The following is an 18,122-nucleotide window of genomic DNA, read 5'->3' on the forward strand; positions in this document are numbered from 1 at the left end:
TACTTAATTATAGCGTTTAATGTAAGGAACCCTTGCTTGAGGAGTCTCGATGTAGTCAATGTACCCGCTGTCTACCTTAATTTATTTGTGTTGGACGTCGGCAGGGCATCTTTGAGCTGCTTTGCTTGCTTCTAGTTAGTCTTCTCCTGGATTCCAATTTCATGCCAAGAATATCTTGAGAAAGAGTAAACTTGGTAAGAAGGCCCATCTGAAAGTGGAATTTTCTCGCTTGATCTTCATCAAATTGGGTTAGTGTAAAGACGGCTCCTTTGCACCGGACGCAGATTCCGGTATCTCAATGAATGTCGATTAAATGGCCCACTTGATTGACAGAGATGGATCGAAGTCAAGAAATCGGTTAACAAGATTCAACGGCTTGTGCTTCTTGTATATGAGCATGATGACGCAGCAAAAGCCTGTTGATCCAATTACGTCCAGTAGTAGACAAGGGCTAACATCACCAATGAGTTCAAAGGAAGATGCTTAGTATTACGATATATGGTGCGACGTGGTTCAAATTTTGCAGAACATGGATATCTCTCATTCTTCAAGTCGTTTACGAGGTTTAGTGTGTCACTTTGATGCTACGGTGATACTGCCCTCGGACTCAAACCCATCCACTCGAGGGAGATGGATTCGAGCCCTATGTGAACACACTGACATTGACAGGGGATTTAGCCTACATAGTCTGTCAAGCCGTGGTACTGGGGAATCCAAGCGTCATTTCACGGGGGAGATCCCGGACCGGGGGAACCGGGCTAGCCCATTCATGGGCCACACCACTTAGTGATATTACAACGAGGCCAAAGGAATAATTGCCGTGTGGTTGCACCCACGCTTTGCTGCCGACAATTTTGCCCAGGCGTCACCGGGGCCGAACATCTCGGCGGCCAAAAGCAGGGTGCCGAGAGTTGTGGGAGTTGGGTAGATCCAGTACGTACTGCTGAAACAGCACCCCCAAAAGACTATACCGGCGCGATATTATTGACAAGGGCTCTACAATAGAGTTTATCACCACCAGATATATATCACGGCTGACAATTCCGTCGCTTTCGTCCGGTAGACAGATTTCTTTAACTCGGAGCTATCGGCCTCTTTTCGACATTCATCCGTTGCGGCCATACGTTGTGCAAATCATTCATCACCGTTAGTCTCCTCACCGTTAGTCTCGAGATTGTCCACTGGATGGCAACCTTTTCTGCAACACACGACAAAATATCAAGCACCATGGTGCAACCATATTTGCAGTACGGTCCCAGCCATAACAGCCACAACGAACTGAGCACCTACCCCGAAGCTGAGCCGCGAAGCATGGACTGCTCATACACTATGGGGCCTTCTTCTACCTACACCGGAGAATGGTTTCAGCCCACGTTGCATCCAGATTCCGTCGCCTCCATCTATCAGCCTTTGCCATATCTAGGCACGACCTCCGGCGCCATGTCACACTACGATCCCAACCATCTGGTCGAGGCCAGCAATACGCATATTCTCGCGCACTCAACACCACCAATGATGCAAGCAGCGGTGGCGTCGCCCAGCTGGGAGCTTTTGAGCTCCAGCGAGGGCTCTCAGAGCCCGGGAGAGGAACGCGAGGAGGAGGTCTGGGAGCCGGAAGACCTTCGTCGGATGGGTTATCTCGACGCCAGCGGCAACTGGCGCTGCAAGTTTGAGGGGTGTCGATCCTCACGCGTATTCATGCGTGCGTGCGACCTAAGGAAACACTTTCGTGGACACGATAAGTACTTCTTCTGCACGGAGAAGCCTTGTGCGAATGCCGGTGTGGGATTTGCGACTCGAAAAGACTATCAGCGACATATGGGCTCCCACAGGCCGACGATCAAGTGTCCCCATCAAGATTGTGGGAGAATTTTTAGTCGGAAAGACAATATGGTACGTTGCGCACGCATTTACTTCGCGTTACATATTCAGTTCACGAAAGTAAACTTTCTTTAAAAACATGGGCTAACACGACTTACAGAGAGAACACTTCAAGAAAATTCACTTGCGGCTGCGAAACAATTTGTTTCCTCGACCTTGCCGCCGGCCTCGTCGTGGTGAACGTTCAAAATCCCCTGTCCTGAAAGTCGAGACTGAGTAGCTTTGGATTTCATTCAGGTGGCGTCGAGAATTACCATTGTATGAGACACTTGGAACTTAATTACCAGCAGGCCGCATGGTGTTTGGAGAATAAGGGTATAGCTAGTTGCTAAGTCGGTTTCGTGGTCCATCTTGGGGGCTGAGCACAGAGTTGCGGAAACAAATCATATGAATAGAAAGATCTAAAATAAAAGCGTTTGATTGACAGATTCATGCGACCATTGAGATTGTACCGTACAGCCCTGCGGGAAAGTCCTTGCGCCAAGGCGTCAGCCCTCGCCCCCTATCCGTCCCCCTCTGTTTTAGTACAACCCAAGGTAGAGGAGGCCATCACCTCATCCCGTAGACTCAACTTGCGATCATGTCTTTTTGATAACCCCTCGCCTAGTTTATGCCCAAGAATCGCAAAATACCAGAATCGTCAACTATGCGAGGCATAGGTTGCGCGCTCCAGGACTCGGACCTTCTGGGCCTGGAAGGCCTGGTCTGATGATTGGCAGCAACTTGTTTACCACGAAATGCCAGAATCGGAAATGTCGAAACATTAGGTAAGAGCTGATTAACTTTCTATTGGTCTCAATTCCGTCCGAAGTCGATTTCTGGTCCGTATCAAATGCCCACCCTTCTTTTGGTTCCGCTCGAAATCTCCGACTTGTTTGACATTGTCGGCGATAATTACGCTAGCATTGTTAGCAAGGTGGCTGGGGAGGCAAAGGGTAATAATCCGCCGGGTAACGTCTAATCCGAATAGAGCTTTTTGTTTTCTTCCAAAAAGGCTTCTAGACCCTTTCTCCGGCTTAAGTTTCCGGCGGCTCGATTCGGCGACGTGCCGATGAAGCTTTGTCGTATGCTGGAACTGTATTGGGGGTGCTTCTTTGTAGGCAATCGTATCCGCCGCGTCGACCTCGCCGTGACGATGATCTTACAATGCCGAAGGTAATTCTAAACAGTTCATATAATTCTTTATGGAGAGTTGTCTTCCACTGAAAGTAAAGCACATACGCTGCCCAGAAAAGACTCTAACTCTCGGCCCAAAAGACTTCCACATTACACACATTGACCCAAGAAGTTGACATTTCCATCCTACAAACCTCGTCGATCAATCTTCTGAAACTATCGCCAAGTGACGGCTATGAACATTCCATTGCCGAATCTCCTGTGGGGAGAGCGACGACATACTCCAAGCCAAGCTTCACAGCCTTGCCAGCATTGAGCTTCACCTGCCACTCCACTTGGCCTTGACGCCCCTTCAACGTTGCCGCCGCCTGGCCCCAGTCAATATCCTGCTTACCCTCACGAGCGGGCTGCCCGGTGGAGGCTCCTGAACCGTCGACAACAAGCCCCTTGGGTGCCAAGACATCCACCCTGAGACGCTCGTCTTCCGACACGGGAACCTGGTCCAGCACAAGAAGCGAGACGGGTTTACCCGCCGAAGCACGGGAGTTGAAAATAGTGATGCTGCGACTGTACACGGAGCTGTTCTCCTTGGAAAAGAGCCCTGTCGTCGTTCGTCGGACGTCAACCTTGGGGTAGTTGACCTTGATCGCCGGGTCGATGCCGAGACCCAGGGAAAAGACGTCACCGGCGCTACAGCGCGGCAAGTGGGTGCGGCCCATGAAGGTACCGTCGAGAGTGAGACCTGCTTCGGCCCGGAGCAATGTCAGGCGGCTGCTATTGCGAATTCGCGATTTGAGGTAGGCGACGGGTTTGTACTTCGCAATGATGGTATGGCTGAAGGCGATGTTGGAGAAGCTGATACGAGCGACTCGCTGCTTGGATGCCGTAGGACGAGGCGGCAACGTCTTTGTACCTGGAAGGTCGTAGGTTGTAGTGAATCCCGTCTCTTCGATAGTAGATTCTTGGAAATCGAGGTCTTCGTCTTCCTCGGATACTTCGGATCCCATGAACTCTTGAGTTGTCCTCTGAGGTCTCCATTGATGAGGCGAAGGAGCTGATCCACTTTGGTGCATTCGCTGCATTTGTGGCATTTGCTGCATCTGCTGCATCTGTTGCACCTGCATCTGTTGCGCCTGCATTTGCGCCTGTATCTGATCCTGGTGCTGTGACTGTCCTTGCCCTTGTGCTGGATACATCATTCGTCGGTGCTTTGAATCTTGATTAAGTACCATCAGGCCTTTCTGGTAATCCGCGAGATTCGTGGCGCTGTTGCTGACATTATTGCAGTCCACGCCGAACAAATCATTGCGAGGTTTTTGGGGCTGTGCTTTCGTCTGTTGAGCCCGCCACCATTCACTTCGTTGCTGGCGTTCCTCCCTACTGGAAAGGATGTCCGTCTCGTTTGCGTTGCCTTCTTTTGGTGCTAACTTGATGTTCCAAGGCTTGAGCGTGGGTATGGCGTTCTCGAGCCCGGCAAATGTGGCTTGAGAAGTCGAAAGGATAACTTTGCAGTTGCTCCACGTCTCGGAAGTTTTGTTGGTGATGCGGGCGTCGTAGCACAGTGTGCCCGTGTTGTTCGTGGTGAACAATTGCAAGTCATAGCTTGGAGCCCAGAATGCGGAAGATGTCACATATGACAGTGATAAGTCGCACTTGATGTCTCTTCCCTCGTCGGTCTTCTCAGGAGCTGGCGTCCAGGCCTGGGCTGTCTCACTCGACACCGATGTACGACGAGAGGATGATGGGGTGAAAGCCATTACCTCGAGAGACACCCGGACAGAGTAACACAACTTGGGCCAAAAGCGCTCCCGCTCCGCCCGAATCCGAGCTTTCTCCTTCTTCAACTTCGTTCTCTCCCTAGCATCCTTTTGCGCCTGTCTGTCCCGCTCCTTCCGGGCTTTCTTCATTGCACGAGTCGCGTCTGCCGCCTCTCTCTTTTCTCTCTTCACAAGCCGAGTTTCTTGCTTGAGAGCGATGCTGAGGCGCTTCATGTTGTCCTGTCCGCGGGTGACTCCGGCCACGTGGTCTTGGAAGATTCGTTCTCGCTCAGCTCGGTAAGTTTCGATGCTGTCAGCGATATTGACGCCTTCTTTGCTCTCGAGTGAAGCTCCGTGAGCATCGAGGATCTTGAGACGATTGGCTGCGCTTTCGACCACTTCTTTAGCGCTGCGTTCCTCGTCTCTCAGCTGTCTTATCCGGGCTCGCACTTTGTCGAGGGGCGACGGTTCTGTCTCCTCCGATTCTTCTTCATCTTCTCCGTCTTCTTCGTGAGGGACATCGGCATCCGACATTTCGTCATCAGAGTCAGGATAGACATCTTGGAAGCTCTCGCGGTTGGGGATAAGCTCAATGGCGATGTCGGTGATGATGGCTGAGCCGGCCCCGTCTACCTTGATTGTAGACTCATCAATTGTGGGTGTAAGACCGAATATGGTGATTTCGTTAGCGCCGGGCTAGTTCTTCGTTAGTTGTGGGACGAGACACCGCAGGGGACACAGGTATCCTCACCTTCAGTTGTAGGTTGCGCAAGTCCCTCACGACTTGGGCACTGCTGGGATAGAGTGTGACGGATCGGGCGGCCAAATCTCGCACATGGTACTCCTTGTTGTGAGTAATGTCTGACATTTTGGATGACTTTCGTGGTCTCGCTGATATGAGTGTGTTGGCAACTTGGCTGTAGTGGGGAAACTACGAGACCTGAACGAGTGTAACAATTGGTGAGATTCAACGAGAAGAGGGGAAAAAATGAGAAGAGAGTAGATGAGAAGAAATTGAGTTGAATTGATGCCAGTTAGCAGGACAGAATTTCGGAGGGCATTCGTATGATACTTATAGTTGTGGTGGGAGGCGGAAACGAGGCAATGCAAACCAGCGGCCAAGAATAGGGTGGCCGCATCCTGTTGCCTGATGAGCTAGACAACTGCTGCGGAATTCCATCGTCTCCCCCGCTCAAACTTTCATCCGAGAACTAGGGAGCCAATAAGTGCCGGAAATTGATTTAATACGTCTACATAACCATTTCGATCTGGATCGAAGTTTGAAAGACTCAGGAACTTTGATGCCTGTGATAGGGATGTGTTTCCCGATTGACGAAATGCCCTCAGGGAAAAAATGAGTCGCTACACATGATGAAGGTGCATTCAATACGGTAGAAACAGGCTGCCATGTTTAAAACAAGGATGGTGACTGACCAGTCTACCCTAGTGATACAACTTTTTGACCTTCTCGTTCATGAAAAACCCCAGTTTGTCGGCGTCTTTGGGCACATGCTTCGGGTGTAGCATCTCTGGGTCAAGTACTCAGCTGAGCCAATTAGCCTTCTCGTTTACTTCTGCGGACCAGCGTCGAGTCTTCGTCGCTCGTCTCTAGCAATCCGTCCAGGCTGAGTAAAATAACATGGAGGTTAGACGGATCATTCATCAAAATGCCAGCGGTTTGACTATCTCAACTGCGATCCAGATATGAAGGTGACAAAGGACAGATTAGCACACAGGTTGACGCGAGTTGGCGGCTGTTGCTGTGCGACACTACCATTGCTTTTATGTCTTAATGACAACTTAGCAGTGCGAGCTTACGCGAACATTAACCTCAATTCATAGGCCTGCGACATAGCGCGAGGTTCCTTTTTCATTATTAGCCTACTGAAGTCGGTCGTGACGACTAGAGAAGTCTAAGTCTTCTCTTCTTCTTTTCCAAACTGGACAAACCACAATCAGCGAGACCGTACTCCAGGCCATCATTTAGATCCACCCAGGATATCATTATTTTTACTCCATTCCCACTCCAGAGAAGTTACGCGACGATGCTTTAGAGAAGCATCGCCATCCCAGCCACAAGACTAACAGCCACTGCCATAGCAGCAGCGCATCCAGCCCCTATTCTACCAGCGTCAGCCATGACGTTTCCGCTGGACGTCAAAAACGGCTTCTCTGCGACGACGCGGATATTATCGACGAGCCGATCTTTATCAGGCGTGTATGTCGATTCCACAAAGTTGCACTCCTTCATGATGAAGTCCAGGTCTATTTCCCGTTAGTCCGCGTTTCAAAACCAACCAAGCATCTCTTTTAATGGTAAGGAGTAGTAGAAGAATATTGCACTCACTGTTTGCCCGGTTTCCAGTCTTCCGGATACAACTCTGACAAAGCCCAGCCAGCAACTGCACGTCGAAGCTCTTGTTCGAACAAGTACACTGCTTCTCGGCTTCTTCACGGTCGTTAGGCGACTTGTTATCCGGTTGCTTCTCCGAGCCCGGTCCCATGATGGGTATCGCAGCCGGGTTGCTCATAGACGCCTGAGGAGGTTGAAGCTGCTGTGGTGGTGTCGGCTGGAGCATCGGGGGTGTGGTTTGCTGAGATGATGAAGGAGCGGGTTGCTCTTGCGGTGGCGGTGGCGGACGTTGAGGCTGCTGCTGTGGCGGCGGCTGTTGGGCTGGAGGTTGCTGAGGCGCGGGCCTTGACGTCGATGATGGTGGAGGAGGTGGTGGCGGTTGTTGAGGTCTCGGGGCTGTGATCACCGGAGGCGGCTGAACCGGAGGCGGTGCTTGGATCGGGGCCGGAGCTTGCACCGGAGGTGGGGCCTGGACGGGCGGGGGAGCCTGTACCGGTGGAGGCGGCGGTGGCGGCGCCGGAGTGGGTATCGTCGGCGCCGACACAGTCAGGAACACAGTGGATGTGATCAAGACAGGCACAGGCGGCGGTACCTGTGGCGGAGGATCTATTGATGGCGTCGCCTGTGGTGGAGGAGGAGGCGGTGCCGAGGGTGTAGGTGTGTTCTGGGCATCCGGCGTACTCGTGCTCAACGGAATCTCCGGTGCGGGGGCAGAAAAGGGCAGCGTGGCAATGAAGCCGAGTGTAGCATCCACGGCCGGCTGCTGCGCGTCTTGGGCAGGTTGTTGCGCATCTTGAGGAGGCTGTTGTGCAACATTTGTAGCTTGAGGCTCGTCTAGGCCGGGTGTCGATGCCTCGACCGCGTCGTTTTGGTTTGGTCTGCGGTGGTGGTGGCGGCGAACGACTCCGTGTGCGCCTGCTGGTGATGGTCTCTTCGCCTGTCGTCTTTCTGGCGGCGGTTTGTATTGCGGTGCGTCGACTTTCCTCCTCTTCAGTCTCTTGAGCTCGTCGAAGGTATTGTCAACGTCGCATTTGAAAGTAAGCTCGACGATGGGCCCGCATATTGTTGCGCATTCGACGGGGACGTCGTCGACCTGGACTTCTCTGGCGCCCGCTAGCACCGCGAGGCCCGAGAAGACCAGAACTGATGCCTCTTTTCCTCTCATCCTGTCCGGTTCTGAATAATCTCGGCAAAGCACGAATTGAAAACTCTCAAGGTCGATGAGAAGGTATCGAAGGACGCATAGGAGAGTCAACTCCTTTCGCTCGCTGGTCGCAAAATTATGGCAAAGTCACAATACAAGCCCACGCAAATCAATAGAAAGAAGATCATCCGCACATCATCCAAAGGAGAAATAGATACTCCAAGCCCCAACACCTATATCAGACAGTCACATCTCTCCCTACACGCCGTCTCTCACACACCAGATCCTCAGTCTCAGGACGCAGCCGCTTCCCGCACACAGCAGACATGGATGAAACGGCAGCTCAAGCTTCAGAGGGGAAAGGGAAAAAAGGTTGGACGGAAGGAAAACCAAACACTCCCAGTGCTTACTACCCCGGACCTAACGAAATTGGCCACCCGGCGCGCCTATCAAGCTTCAAGACGGTGCAGAATACTCTAAAAGAAAGTTGTGGACCAGGAGGGGGGGCAAGATGAGGCACAAGGGGCACAAGGGGTAGTGTGCGTGGGAGATTGTGAGCTGGTGAGGAACGCAAGACGGCTTCATACCCAAACTGGCAAAATCTGGGTTCGAACGACTCGTCTTACATGTCTCGGAAACAAAACCATCGCATGGGGAGAGGCTAGGAGGAGGGGAACAAGGGGAAGCACAATCCCTACCCACATCCTCTCTCCCTCTATCCACGGATCTTCACTAACCCCAGTGCCCAAGTCCTGGACTCCTGACTGAGACTCGAGACTCGTGCGCGCTGGGTGGGAAGAGTGCAACGTGAAACGCGAACAGACCGCGCCGACTCGCCAATCGCAATGCATCACGATGGCCGCGGACATGGTCCATCCTCTCAATGCTTCCCATGGAATGGGGACGCTGACGATCAGAAACAGTCCACTATGGTAGAATCAGGAGAGTCGATTGATGCACGTAGCAACTGGTATCTGAGGCTCTGCGTTGATGACGAGCCTATTGATGTTTATTTTACTAGTGCCCCGCGAGGTTTTGAAACAGTCCTTGCTTGCTTGAACTTGTGGTCAAAATGATGTAGCCGATAATCGTAAAGGTAGATGATGAGCAGTGAGAGAAAGCAGTCAGTGAGAAGATAAGAAAGCAGTGAAGCTGGCATGTAGCGCAGCTCATGGTGAGCATTCCGAGTCTAGAACCCGCAATCTCCCTCCTGCACGCTCCTCAGACGAACTCGCGAGCCGGATGTGAGGAGTTCCTTTTGGATGCTAAGAAAGAAATATCTCAAGTTTTCAACATGAAACGGCAACTTGAGAATGGGACGAAAAGAAGAGCACACGTATCGGATGCGCATTGAGGAAAGCGAAGTAAGCTTCTAGGACACAGCTGCTGGTGCTTGCTGACTTTATTCCGTTCATGTCGGCACTAGTTCTGCCTTTTTCATCTGAGTCAGTCTCTAAATAGCTATCGCTAGCTTAGAGGATGGGTTCCTAAATCGTGATGATCGAGCTGTTAATACTCGTGCGAGGCTCATGGTCTATTACGATAGCTTCTGTTGATGGTGGCTTTCTTTACAACCCTAAACTGTCTCGTAGAATATTAGGTAAGATATAGTCTATACTTCTTCCACAAGTCCCCATAAGAAGAGCAAAGCTCAACTCCTCCCCCGTCTCCCAACACTCTCAACTCGAACCCCCAGCTTGGCCATCTCATCAGCATCAATCACCCCTCTCCCATCAAACACCCACCTCGGAACCTGCATATCGCCCGCCACCCTCTCCCAGTCAACCCTCTCCTTGGCCATCTGCCCCTCTTCCGCCCCTGGTCCATGACTGGCAAGTCCCGAGACCTTGCAGTCCTCCTCCTCCGCCCGACAATCCGGGCAATCTCCCGAACAAGCAGGCTCAGCAACGTATCGCCCGAGTGGATCATCCAAAGTCGCCGCGCCCATCTCCCCCTTGCCCAGCGTTGGTCTCACATCCGACTGCCGAAGCTCTTGACCCGCCCCCTCCGCCGCCCGCGATGTCGTGCTTCCGCGGGGAGAAGAAGGACCAGAAGGTGCAGAACCCGGCGTATCCCTGACGCCGAGCTCACCCGTGTTCCGAAACTCGTCAAACTCGGTGGTGATGAGAACCGCGTTACTACCACGACAAGCGTCGTACGCGTTCCCGTACACAACCAAGGGTCCAGTGCCACCGCCGTCGTCCTTTGACCTTGTCGTCTGTGGGCCACAGAACTGCTGGATCTCCGCTTGAATCACGAGAGGATTACAGCACGGATCAAACACCGCAATCTCCCGTGGTCCCTCCTCCGACAACGCCCGAATAATCTCCAGCGCAGGCGACTCCCTCGTATCCGACGTATCCTTCTTGAAAGCATACCCGAGGACAGTAATCTTCTTCCCAGCCAGGGTATTATTCAGACACTTGACCACGCGCCTCGTGAACCTCTCGCGGGCGTACTCGTTCATCTTGACCACCTGCCGCCAATACTCCCCCACCTCGTCGAGATCAAGCGACTCGGCAAGGTACACCAGGCTCAAAATATCTTTCTTGAAACAACTGCCCCCGAACCCGATGCCCGCTTTCAGGAACCTGTCCCCGATACGTGGGTCCCGGCCCACGGAAGCAGCAACTTCATCTACATCCGCGCCCGTCCGCTCGCAGATTGCGCTGATGGAGTTGATACTGCTTATCCGCTGCGCGAGCATCGCGTTGGCGACTAGCTTCGCGAGCTCAGATGACCAGACGTTTGTCGTGAGGATGCGTGCGCGGGGGACCCAGGCAGCGTATACACTCGCCAGCGCCTCGGCTGCGCGATGGCCCGAGGACGTCGTGTCTGCGCCGATGAGGACGCGGTCTGGGTGCAGGAGGTCGTTTATGGCTGTGCCTGCGGCGAGGAACTCTGGGTTGGAGAGGATTTCAAAGTGTACGCCAGGTCGATGGGCGGCGAGCTGTTCAGATGCTGCGTTAGCTAACCTGTTGACGTACTTTGTGAGCTCACTCGTCGATGATGTGGACTCACTGTCTCTCGTACAAGCTCCGCGGTCCGGCATGGCACGGTAGACTTTTCTACGATAATGGCGCCCGGTTGTGCATGTCTGGCCACCTCGGCGGTGACGGCTTCAAAGGCCGCCATGTCCGTTGCGCTGCCGGCGCCGTGACCCCTCGTTTTTGTCGGGGTGTTGACCGCGATGAGGACCACGTCCGCTTCTGAGATGCATTTCGAGACGTCTGTCGAAAAGAAGAGATTCGGCTGCCTAGGAGGGACCGAGATGTTGCTGATGATATTTTCACCACATTGACTTCCGCACTCAGATGTGACTGATGACGATGGCGAAAAAGTCTCACAGTGTCCCGGCCTGGCGTGATGGCTGGAGATAGATGCTGAGTCTTCCTTGGTACCGTCCCTGGCGACTCGGACAATATCTCGTAGCCCAGGCTCGTAGATGGGAGGATGCTTCGAGTTCCACCTCCTGATCCGGCGCTCATCTCTATCCACGATCGTGACGCGGATGTTAGGATTCTTGAACGCGATAACCGCCGCCGTAGGTCCCCCTGCACTAAAGGTCAATTTCCTGAGTTCATGGGACTGCGCATCTTATAATTGCGACTTACCCACGTAGCCAGCGCCTACACAACAGATGTTGCGAACCGGACCGTTGCCACTGTTTCCAGCGGAGCTCACCTCCTCGGCCTTCGTATCGAGCTGAGGATATACATCCTCGCCAGCTTCTTCGCCTTCAATGACCAGCTGGCTCGCCGCTCTGACGACAGGACTGAAAGTGCAACTTCCCTCAGGTGTCGTTGGAACCGTAGACGCCGCTCGCTCATACACATCTTCATTCCCAAGAACAACGTTGATATCGTAAATACCCGCCATTGTCACAGCCGTAATCAAGCAATTTGAGCAGACCTTGTCCCAGCTATCGCTCTCTCTGGTCTCCAGAACCCGATCTGAATATACCCCCAAATCGCTTCAATCCGAAAAGCACGATAACCAAACTCGCCCGGCTAGCTGGCTAGTGATTTCGTCCGATGGTAAAAAAGGGCGTTCGTTTCACTATCATCAATTAGGAATGGTCCCCCAAACGGTGGCGGCCGTGCGGGAACGAACCCGGTCTGGCTGTAGATCTGACGTGGCTTTTCAAGGCGCGCTGGTGCTCGATTTAGCAACCGTCCGTCTGATGATCGAGCTTTTTACTGACCTAAAGCCAGTGATGAACGATGAACAATGAGCCCTTTATCAGCTTCAAGAGCTTGACGCGCGTCAATGTAGGGTGATGGTGATTGAGGAGACGCGGCGCGGCGGTCAAAGTTGCCGGTTTCCGAGAATGTGATGTAAGCTGGGGGGGAGATGGAGGTTATAGCTAGATGTGGGATGGATCCTATGTAGATTGGAGGTGTAATATGGCATAAAGAGCTTCAGGCAAAGAGTTCATGCGACGTCTGAACATGAAAAATGGCAGCGTCGACATGACCTTTGTAGGGTCGGGTCGACGAAAATGCTAGTTTGTACTTTGATCCCGATAACGGCCGAGCGTATGGCGAGTTGCCGATGAATGCATAGCTACGAGTTGACAACAGCACGGCTTATCGTCGAGTATCAAGGCAGTTGGCCATGAGATCTCCGTCGAGAACATCACGATGGCCCCCGCCCCGCTACGATGACCCCTCCAACTGATAGCACTTCGAGCCGGCACGGCTGATGGGAATTCAGCGAATTGCATCCTCGCAAAGATCCAATCATGCGGGCGACAGACCACGATTCGTCAGGCTTGGGCGAGGTAGCCGTGGAATCTACACCAGAATGTATAAATCGTGGAAAAGAGGTTGCCGATAAACCTCACCCAACCGGAGGGACCACGGGCATCTAGATACAGCCCGCGATTCGCCTTCTCGACGACCTTTTCCCATGTGTATGAATCAGGAACTTGTCATGTGGGCAATCTTTCACAGACAACTGAGAAATGTGACCTTTCGATCGTGTTTGTAACTCAAGAAAGATGTCGCCGTTTCGCTGATTGGTTCTCATCCACCGAAGCGGAAATGTGCCGCGTTCCAGGCATCTGATTGGCTGTTGACCTAATGTCTCGCGATTTGTGATTTTGTATCGCCTCAGCTGTGTACGAAAACAGGTCTCCCCTCCAAGATAAGAACGAGAAGGTCGAAGGCTTGGCGCGTGGGTTCTCTGGCCCAATTAAGCATATATGCATATGCAGTTTTGCTTGATCCCATCGTTGATCGTCATCAAGGACTCGATATCAATCCTTGCCCCTCAGCTATGCGGCTTTAGATGTGCATATCAGACTTGGAATATCGACCAGATATTCATAGACATGAAGAGATCATATACACAATCTCCAAATATCTGGCGGGGTCAAGGAAAGGGTGGTCACTTCATAGTTCCCGTGATATGGTCTCACCAGTCTCAACCACAGGCGCCAACCATCAAAGAAGAATGATTCGGGAACAATTCCACAAGCAACCGGGATCGGCTTCTGGACCCTGCAGCGATGCACCCGACAATCTTTAATGAGTTGCCCCGCCCCCACTGCGTTTGCGGTCGGCCAGAGAAGCTTGCCATGTGGTCCAGCGCGACACATCGACAGGCTCTTTCATTCGAGTCTCGTCTGCCCCTCCCCCGCCGCACATCATCACAGGTACCTGCGTGATAGTACACCTAGCACGGTGAGACATCTAGGTCGCTTGACCTGTACGCATCTTCTGCAGTCCGAACATCGCAGCCATGGGCGAAGGAGATATCAGAAGGCCAAGCGCCGCCTACGGCGCATTCCCCTCATACTCGGCGAACGCCATCATTTTCCTTATACTGCACGCAAGACCTGCGGTTTTTCAGCTCCGCAATAATCGCTAGCAGGCCATACTGACCGTCGCTGCGAGACTTTCGAGTGATTCTTCGGTAAGATGCAGGCCCTGTGATGGAAGTGTAAATCCAGCTAACATGGTAACTGGCCTAGGCATTGTAGCCACCGGCAATGGCAGAACCTCTTCTACCCAAGAGCTACGGCACCATGCCGCGGTACCCAGCTCACGACAACTCTATATTCCCATCTTCATTACGAGGCAAGCGCATTCTGCTCTGCACAGAATCTTTCGGCCCCGTCAATGGCGTTAGCCGGACGACATTGATGCTTGTCGAACACCTGCGATCCCACGGCGCACTCGTCGCCGTGGTGGCGCCACACAACCATACCCTACACAACACCTTCTCTCCGGCAACAGAAGATGACGGTCAGGTCGAAGTGCGCCTTCAGGGATACCCACTGCCCTTCAACCCTGAGCTCTCTGTCGTTTATCCAGTACGAGTATCTGCCCTCTTCGCGAGGACCTTTGGGTCGGACAGCCCGCCCGACCTGATCTACCTCGCCTCGCCGGCATCACTGGGCTTCCAAGTGATGCTGCAGCTCCAACAACAGCCAAAAGAGAGACGGGTGCCGGTGATCTGCAACTTTCAGACCGACCTGGCCGGATACTGCGCCATCCTCTTCCCTCACCCCTTCAGCACCATGGCTGTCTTCGCTTTCGCCATGGTCCAGAGCTTTCTGTTCCAGCACGAGTCAATCAAGACCATTTTCTACCCCTCACGCTTCGTGCGCAAGTATCTCGAGGCCCAGGGGGTCCAGAGCTCCAAGCTTGAGGTGCTACGACGAGGCGTCAAAACAGAGGTGTTCCGACCAGAGATGCGAAACGAGGCGTTGAGGAAGCAGATCGCACCGAATGGAGAGATCATTCTGATATGTGTATCCAGGGTGGCGGGTGAGAAGGGGTTCGACTTTCTCGCCAAGGCAGTAAAGGAACTCGATGCAAGGGGCCTCCGTTTCAAGCTCTATGTCGTGGGCGGGAACCGTAATGCAGAAGTCGAAAGAGAGGTTCACGAGATGTTTGACCCTCTGAGGGACCAAGGCAAAGTCATATTCGCCGGGTTCAAGACCGGAGACGACCTGGCGACGGCGTACGCATCAGGCGACATTTTCCTCCACTGCTCCGTCACCGAAACCTTTGGCTTGGTCGTCCTGGAGTCCATGGCAAGCGGCGTTCCGGTGGTCGCTCGCGATGAGGGCGGGCCAAGCGATATCATCGACAATGGCCGCTCGGGATACCTTGTATCACCCAACGACCTGGACACGTTTGTCGACAAGGTCATGTACCTCTCCAAAGACAGAGACTGTCGGGAGGCTATGGCCGCGCAGGCTCGAGCGATGGCGTGTGAGGCTACTTGGGAGAAGATCAACAATCAAGTCGCCTGGAGGATGGTTGACACCATTGAAGAGCGAGAGCGAGAAAAGGCCCAGATCACCCATCAGCGTTCGTCCATCGCCATGCAAGCCAGCCAGCTTGTACCAGTATACAGCTGGCTGCTCATAAACAACGCTATGCGTGACGTTGTGGTGGGCAAAATAGTAGATGCCAAGCTTGTGGGCGGGTTCGGCGTCGTCATGACTTTCTGGTTCTTTACGGGCATGTATCTGGCGTTTACTGAGGCGGCTCTTTGGACCAAGGGCAAGTTGCCACGATACTGGGGCCAGCGAGTGACGGAGTAATGGCACGGAATGGTTGGTTTGATTTTCATTCCAGGGCGCCGATGCGATACTTCCAGGAGCGAGACAGGTTCATTGGTGTTTTGTGGCTTGATATTGGCGTTTGGCGATGTCTTGGTAATTTGGTAGTATTTGCGACGTGGGGGCACTAGTAGCAAATACCTCCTTAGTCGTCAATGATGATCTTTGAACTGTAAGCGTTATCGTGACAATCCAGTAATGGACCGTCGATTTTGAGATGAACCGTTAATGCTTGCCGCGGTAGCCGAGTATTCCACCGTGGCCGCGTCATTGAAGGCCCGTGAGGCACCGGGTTGACGAGTCTACCGCCGGTGGTCCGTAGAATACTCCTACCGATATCGAAGAGATGGCCCCTGTTCCCACTGCCGCTCTCACCTTATTACAACGACTGTGAGTTATCGTCAAGGGGGCCGGAAGGTGGGCGGGCGCGATAAACCGTGCCTGGGCCAGCTGGGTCCCGAAACCGGTCGCACCAGGAGCGACCAGGAGATGGAGGAGGCGTTTCGGGCTTCGGCCACGGTGTGGTTCTCGCGGTCGCGATGGAACGTCGTTGCTTTTCCTCGGCGGCCAAGAGCCGAATCTTGAAGTGACCAAGCCCCTACTCCGTGCTGTGGTAGCCTGTAGGTATTTGTAGGTAATGATGCGGGTTTGCGTAGTGTGTGGTCTGGGCGTATTGTACGGATAGAGATGTTGACAGATCGCGGGGATATTTATGATAGCGGCGGCGATCAATCTTATTCAGTGGCTGACATTTATTGCTCTCCCACAAGCTCACCGCACCAGATCTCCGTGTCCTGAGATTGAGGGCGAGCCAGCTTCTCCCGGTAGATGGGCCATTGGGCTGGGCAGGGCATCGAGCGAATAGGATACGCCTCAGGGGCGATCAATTTGATGAGCAATGGTAGGGCAGGGTTCAGACGAGAAGAAAGCCAAGCTTTTTGGTGACAGGAGGTTAAAAGTCGCAGGGGGCCAGCCACAAGAGGTTGAAACGTCGTTGTGAGGAGACTTGAGAGGATGAGGGTCGATGTAATACTTCGTCGGAAGACTAAACTTGCGAGGTGTGGCTGGTGACAGCCACTTCTCCTATCGTGGCTTGTCGCTTGTGGCTAAGGAGAAATGTGGCTTGTGCATTGTTTCCGGCTGTGGCGCAGTAGGTACTTCGAGCCCAAAAGACCTTCCGAGCAGCCCAATTCGAGAATGCCAGATATCTTCCCCAATTCATTGCAATTCAATTCAATGAACTGGTGCTGAGAACAAGCTGCAACATGGGCTCCCAGCGCATGCCGCTTAGCCGTCCTGCCCATTCTCCATTCCCTTTCAGGGCGGTGTCTATCGGATTGGGCAAGGTGCGCAGCGGTGTCTGCATGGATGCTATGGAAATGCTCAGCGCTCGACCTGGTCGTGCTGGGCCCCACGCGTTTCACCTGAGACAAGGGCCGTTGCCTGCAGTCTGCACTCTGCAGACGCCGCGCGCGGTAATGCAGGCCTGCTCGCTCGGTGTGAGGGCGAATTTTGACTGTTGATGGGTGCTGAGAGAGTTGAACTCTGTGGTGATTCTCTAATGTCAGAGCCAGGCTTGGCCTTCTTGGGCTCTTGGTGTCCGATAACAGCGTGATGCTGCGGCCATTCCTGGAATGAATGGCTTGATGGCCGAATATCGAGTCTCTTGATGGTATCAGTGTCCGCCCGTCTTTTGCTAATTGTCGCGGCTCATCCTTGCGATGCCTACCATGGTCATCGCATCCGAGGGAAAAGGCGCAAAGACCATTCGATCACGACACGTCCCATCCCTTGCTTCTCTAGACTCTAGCACCTTATTGTTTGCGTTGGAATAGAGGGATACGTGCTGTGGTACCCGTCTCCAGTGGTATATTCCTACATCGGATTGTGCATCGTGCGGCTTCTAAGTCTAAAACCGGTGGTTGCTGTCGCCGATGGGATCCAAGCCCCTAGTGAGTGGACTTTGTCTGCTGACTGTGCCTCTCGAATCTTCACTAGCAATTCGGGTGGTGGATTGGTCCAGTGGCTGATGGATGATGGAGCATCGTACTGTGTGCCCCTGACCAAACAATCTTCACGTAAGACCCCTGGCACCTCCCGCCCTGGGCGAAGTTGCACCAATCAAAGGCGGGCTGTGGCCCAGAACTGCTTCAGCCCCCGACCAGTCCTCGAACGACGCTTGTTCCATCTCCAGTCGATCCGACAATGCCATGGGCTGGGTGCTGGCGCGAGGTAGGGATATGCTCAGCAGATTCAGGCACAAGTGGCACATCTGAGCTTCCCCTTCAAGGG

General features: G+C 53.3%; 5 protein-coding genes across 5 annotated transcripts; 2 read left to right on the forward strand and 3 right to left on the reverse strand.

The window, feature by feature from the left end:
• Positions 1 to 1,227: 1,227 nt before the first annotated feature.
• Positions 1,228 to 2,101, forward strand: CPAR01_11505 (C2H2 type zinc finger protein; the record flags this gene model as incomplete). Its single annotated transcript, XM_060495764.1, has 2 exons — positions 1,228 to 1,893; positions 1,982 to 2,101. 2 exons carry the CDS (start codon positions 1,228 to 1,230, stop codon positions 2,099 to 2,101), a joined length of 786 nt encoding a protein of 261 aa, XP_060346112.1.
• Positions 2,102 to 3,230: 1,129 nt separating this feature from the next.
• CPAR01_11506 (uncharacterized protein) lies at positions 3,231 to 5,622 on the reverse strand (the record flags this gene model as incomplete). Its single annotated transcript, XM_060495765.1, has 2 exons — positions 3,231 to 5,450; positions 5,506 to 5,622. The coding sequence occupies 2 exons, from the start codon at positions 5,620 to 5,622 to the stop codon at positions 3,231 to 3,233; spliced, it is 2,337 nt and encodes a 778-aa protein (XP_060346113.1).
• A 1,182-nt stretch (positions 5,623 to 6,804) lies between these two features.
• CPAR01_11507 (uncharacterized protein) lies at positions 6,805 to 8,272 on the reverse strand (the record flags this gene model as incomplete). Its single annotated transcript, XM_060495766.1, has 2 exons — positions 6,805 to 7,019; positions 7,102 to 8,272. 2 exons carry the CDS (start codon positions 8,270 to 8,272, stop codon positions 6,805 to 6,807), a joined length of 1,386 nt encoding a protein of 461 aa, XP_060346114.1.
• A 1,630-nt stretch (positions 8,273 to 9,902) lies between these two features.
• CPAR01_11508 (nucleotide sugar dehydrogenase) lies at positions 9,903 to 12,130 on the reverse strand (the record flags this gene model as incomplete). Its single annotated transcript, XM_060495767.1, has 3 exons — positions 9,903 to 11,201; positions 11,273 to 11,805; positions 11,866 to 12,130. The coding sequence occupies 3 exons, from the start codon at positions 12,128 to 12,130 to the stop codon at positions 9,903 to 9,905; spliced, it is 2,097 nt and encodes a 698-aa protein (XP_060346115.1).
• A 2,116-nt stretch (positions 12,131 to 14,246) lies between these two features.
• CPAR01_11509 (glycosyl transferase group 1) lies at positions 14,247 to 15,812 on the forward strand (the record flags this gene model as incomplete). The annotated part of the gene is made up of 1 exon (XM_060495768.1): positions 14,247 to 15,812. The coding sequence occupies one exon, from the start codon at positions 14,247 to 14,249 to the stop codon at positions 15,810 to 15,812; it is 1,566 nt and encodes a 521-aa protein (XP_060346116.1).
• Between the last annotated feature and the right edge of the window lie 2,310 nt (positions 15,813 to 18,122).

The sequence above is a fragment of the Colletotrichum paranaense genome (genome assembly GCF_030867605.1).
Source record: "Colletotrichum paranaense strain IMI 384185 chromosome Unknown Scaffold_9.1, whole genome shotgun sequence".
Classification (NCBI taxonomy): domain Eukaryota; kingdom Fungi; phylum Ascomycota; class Sordariomycetes; order Glomerellales; family Glomerellaceae; genus Colletotrichum; species Colletotrichum paranaense.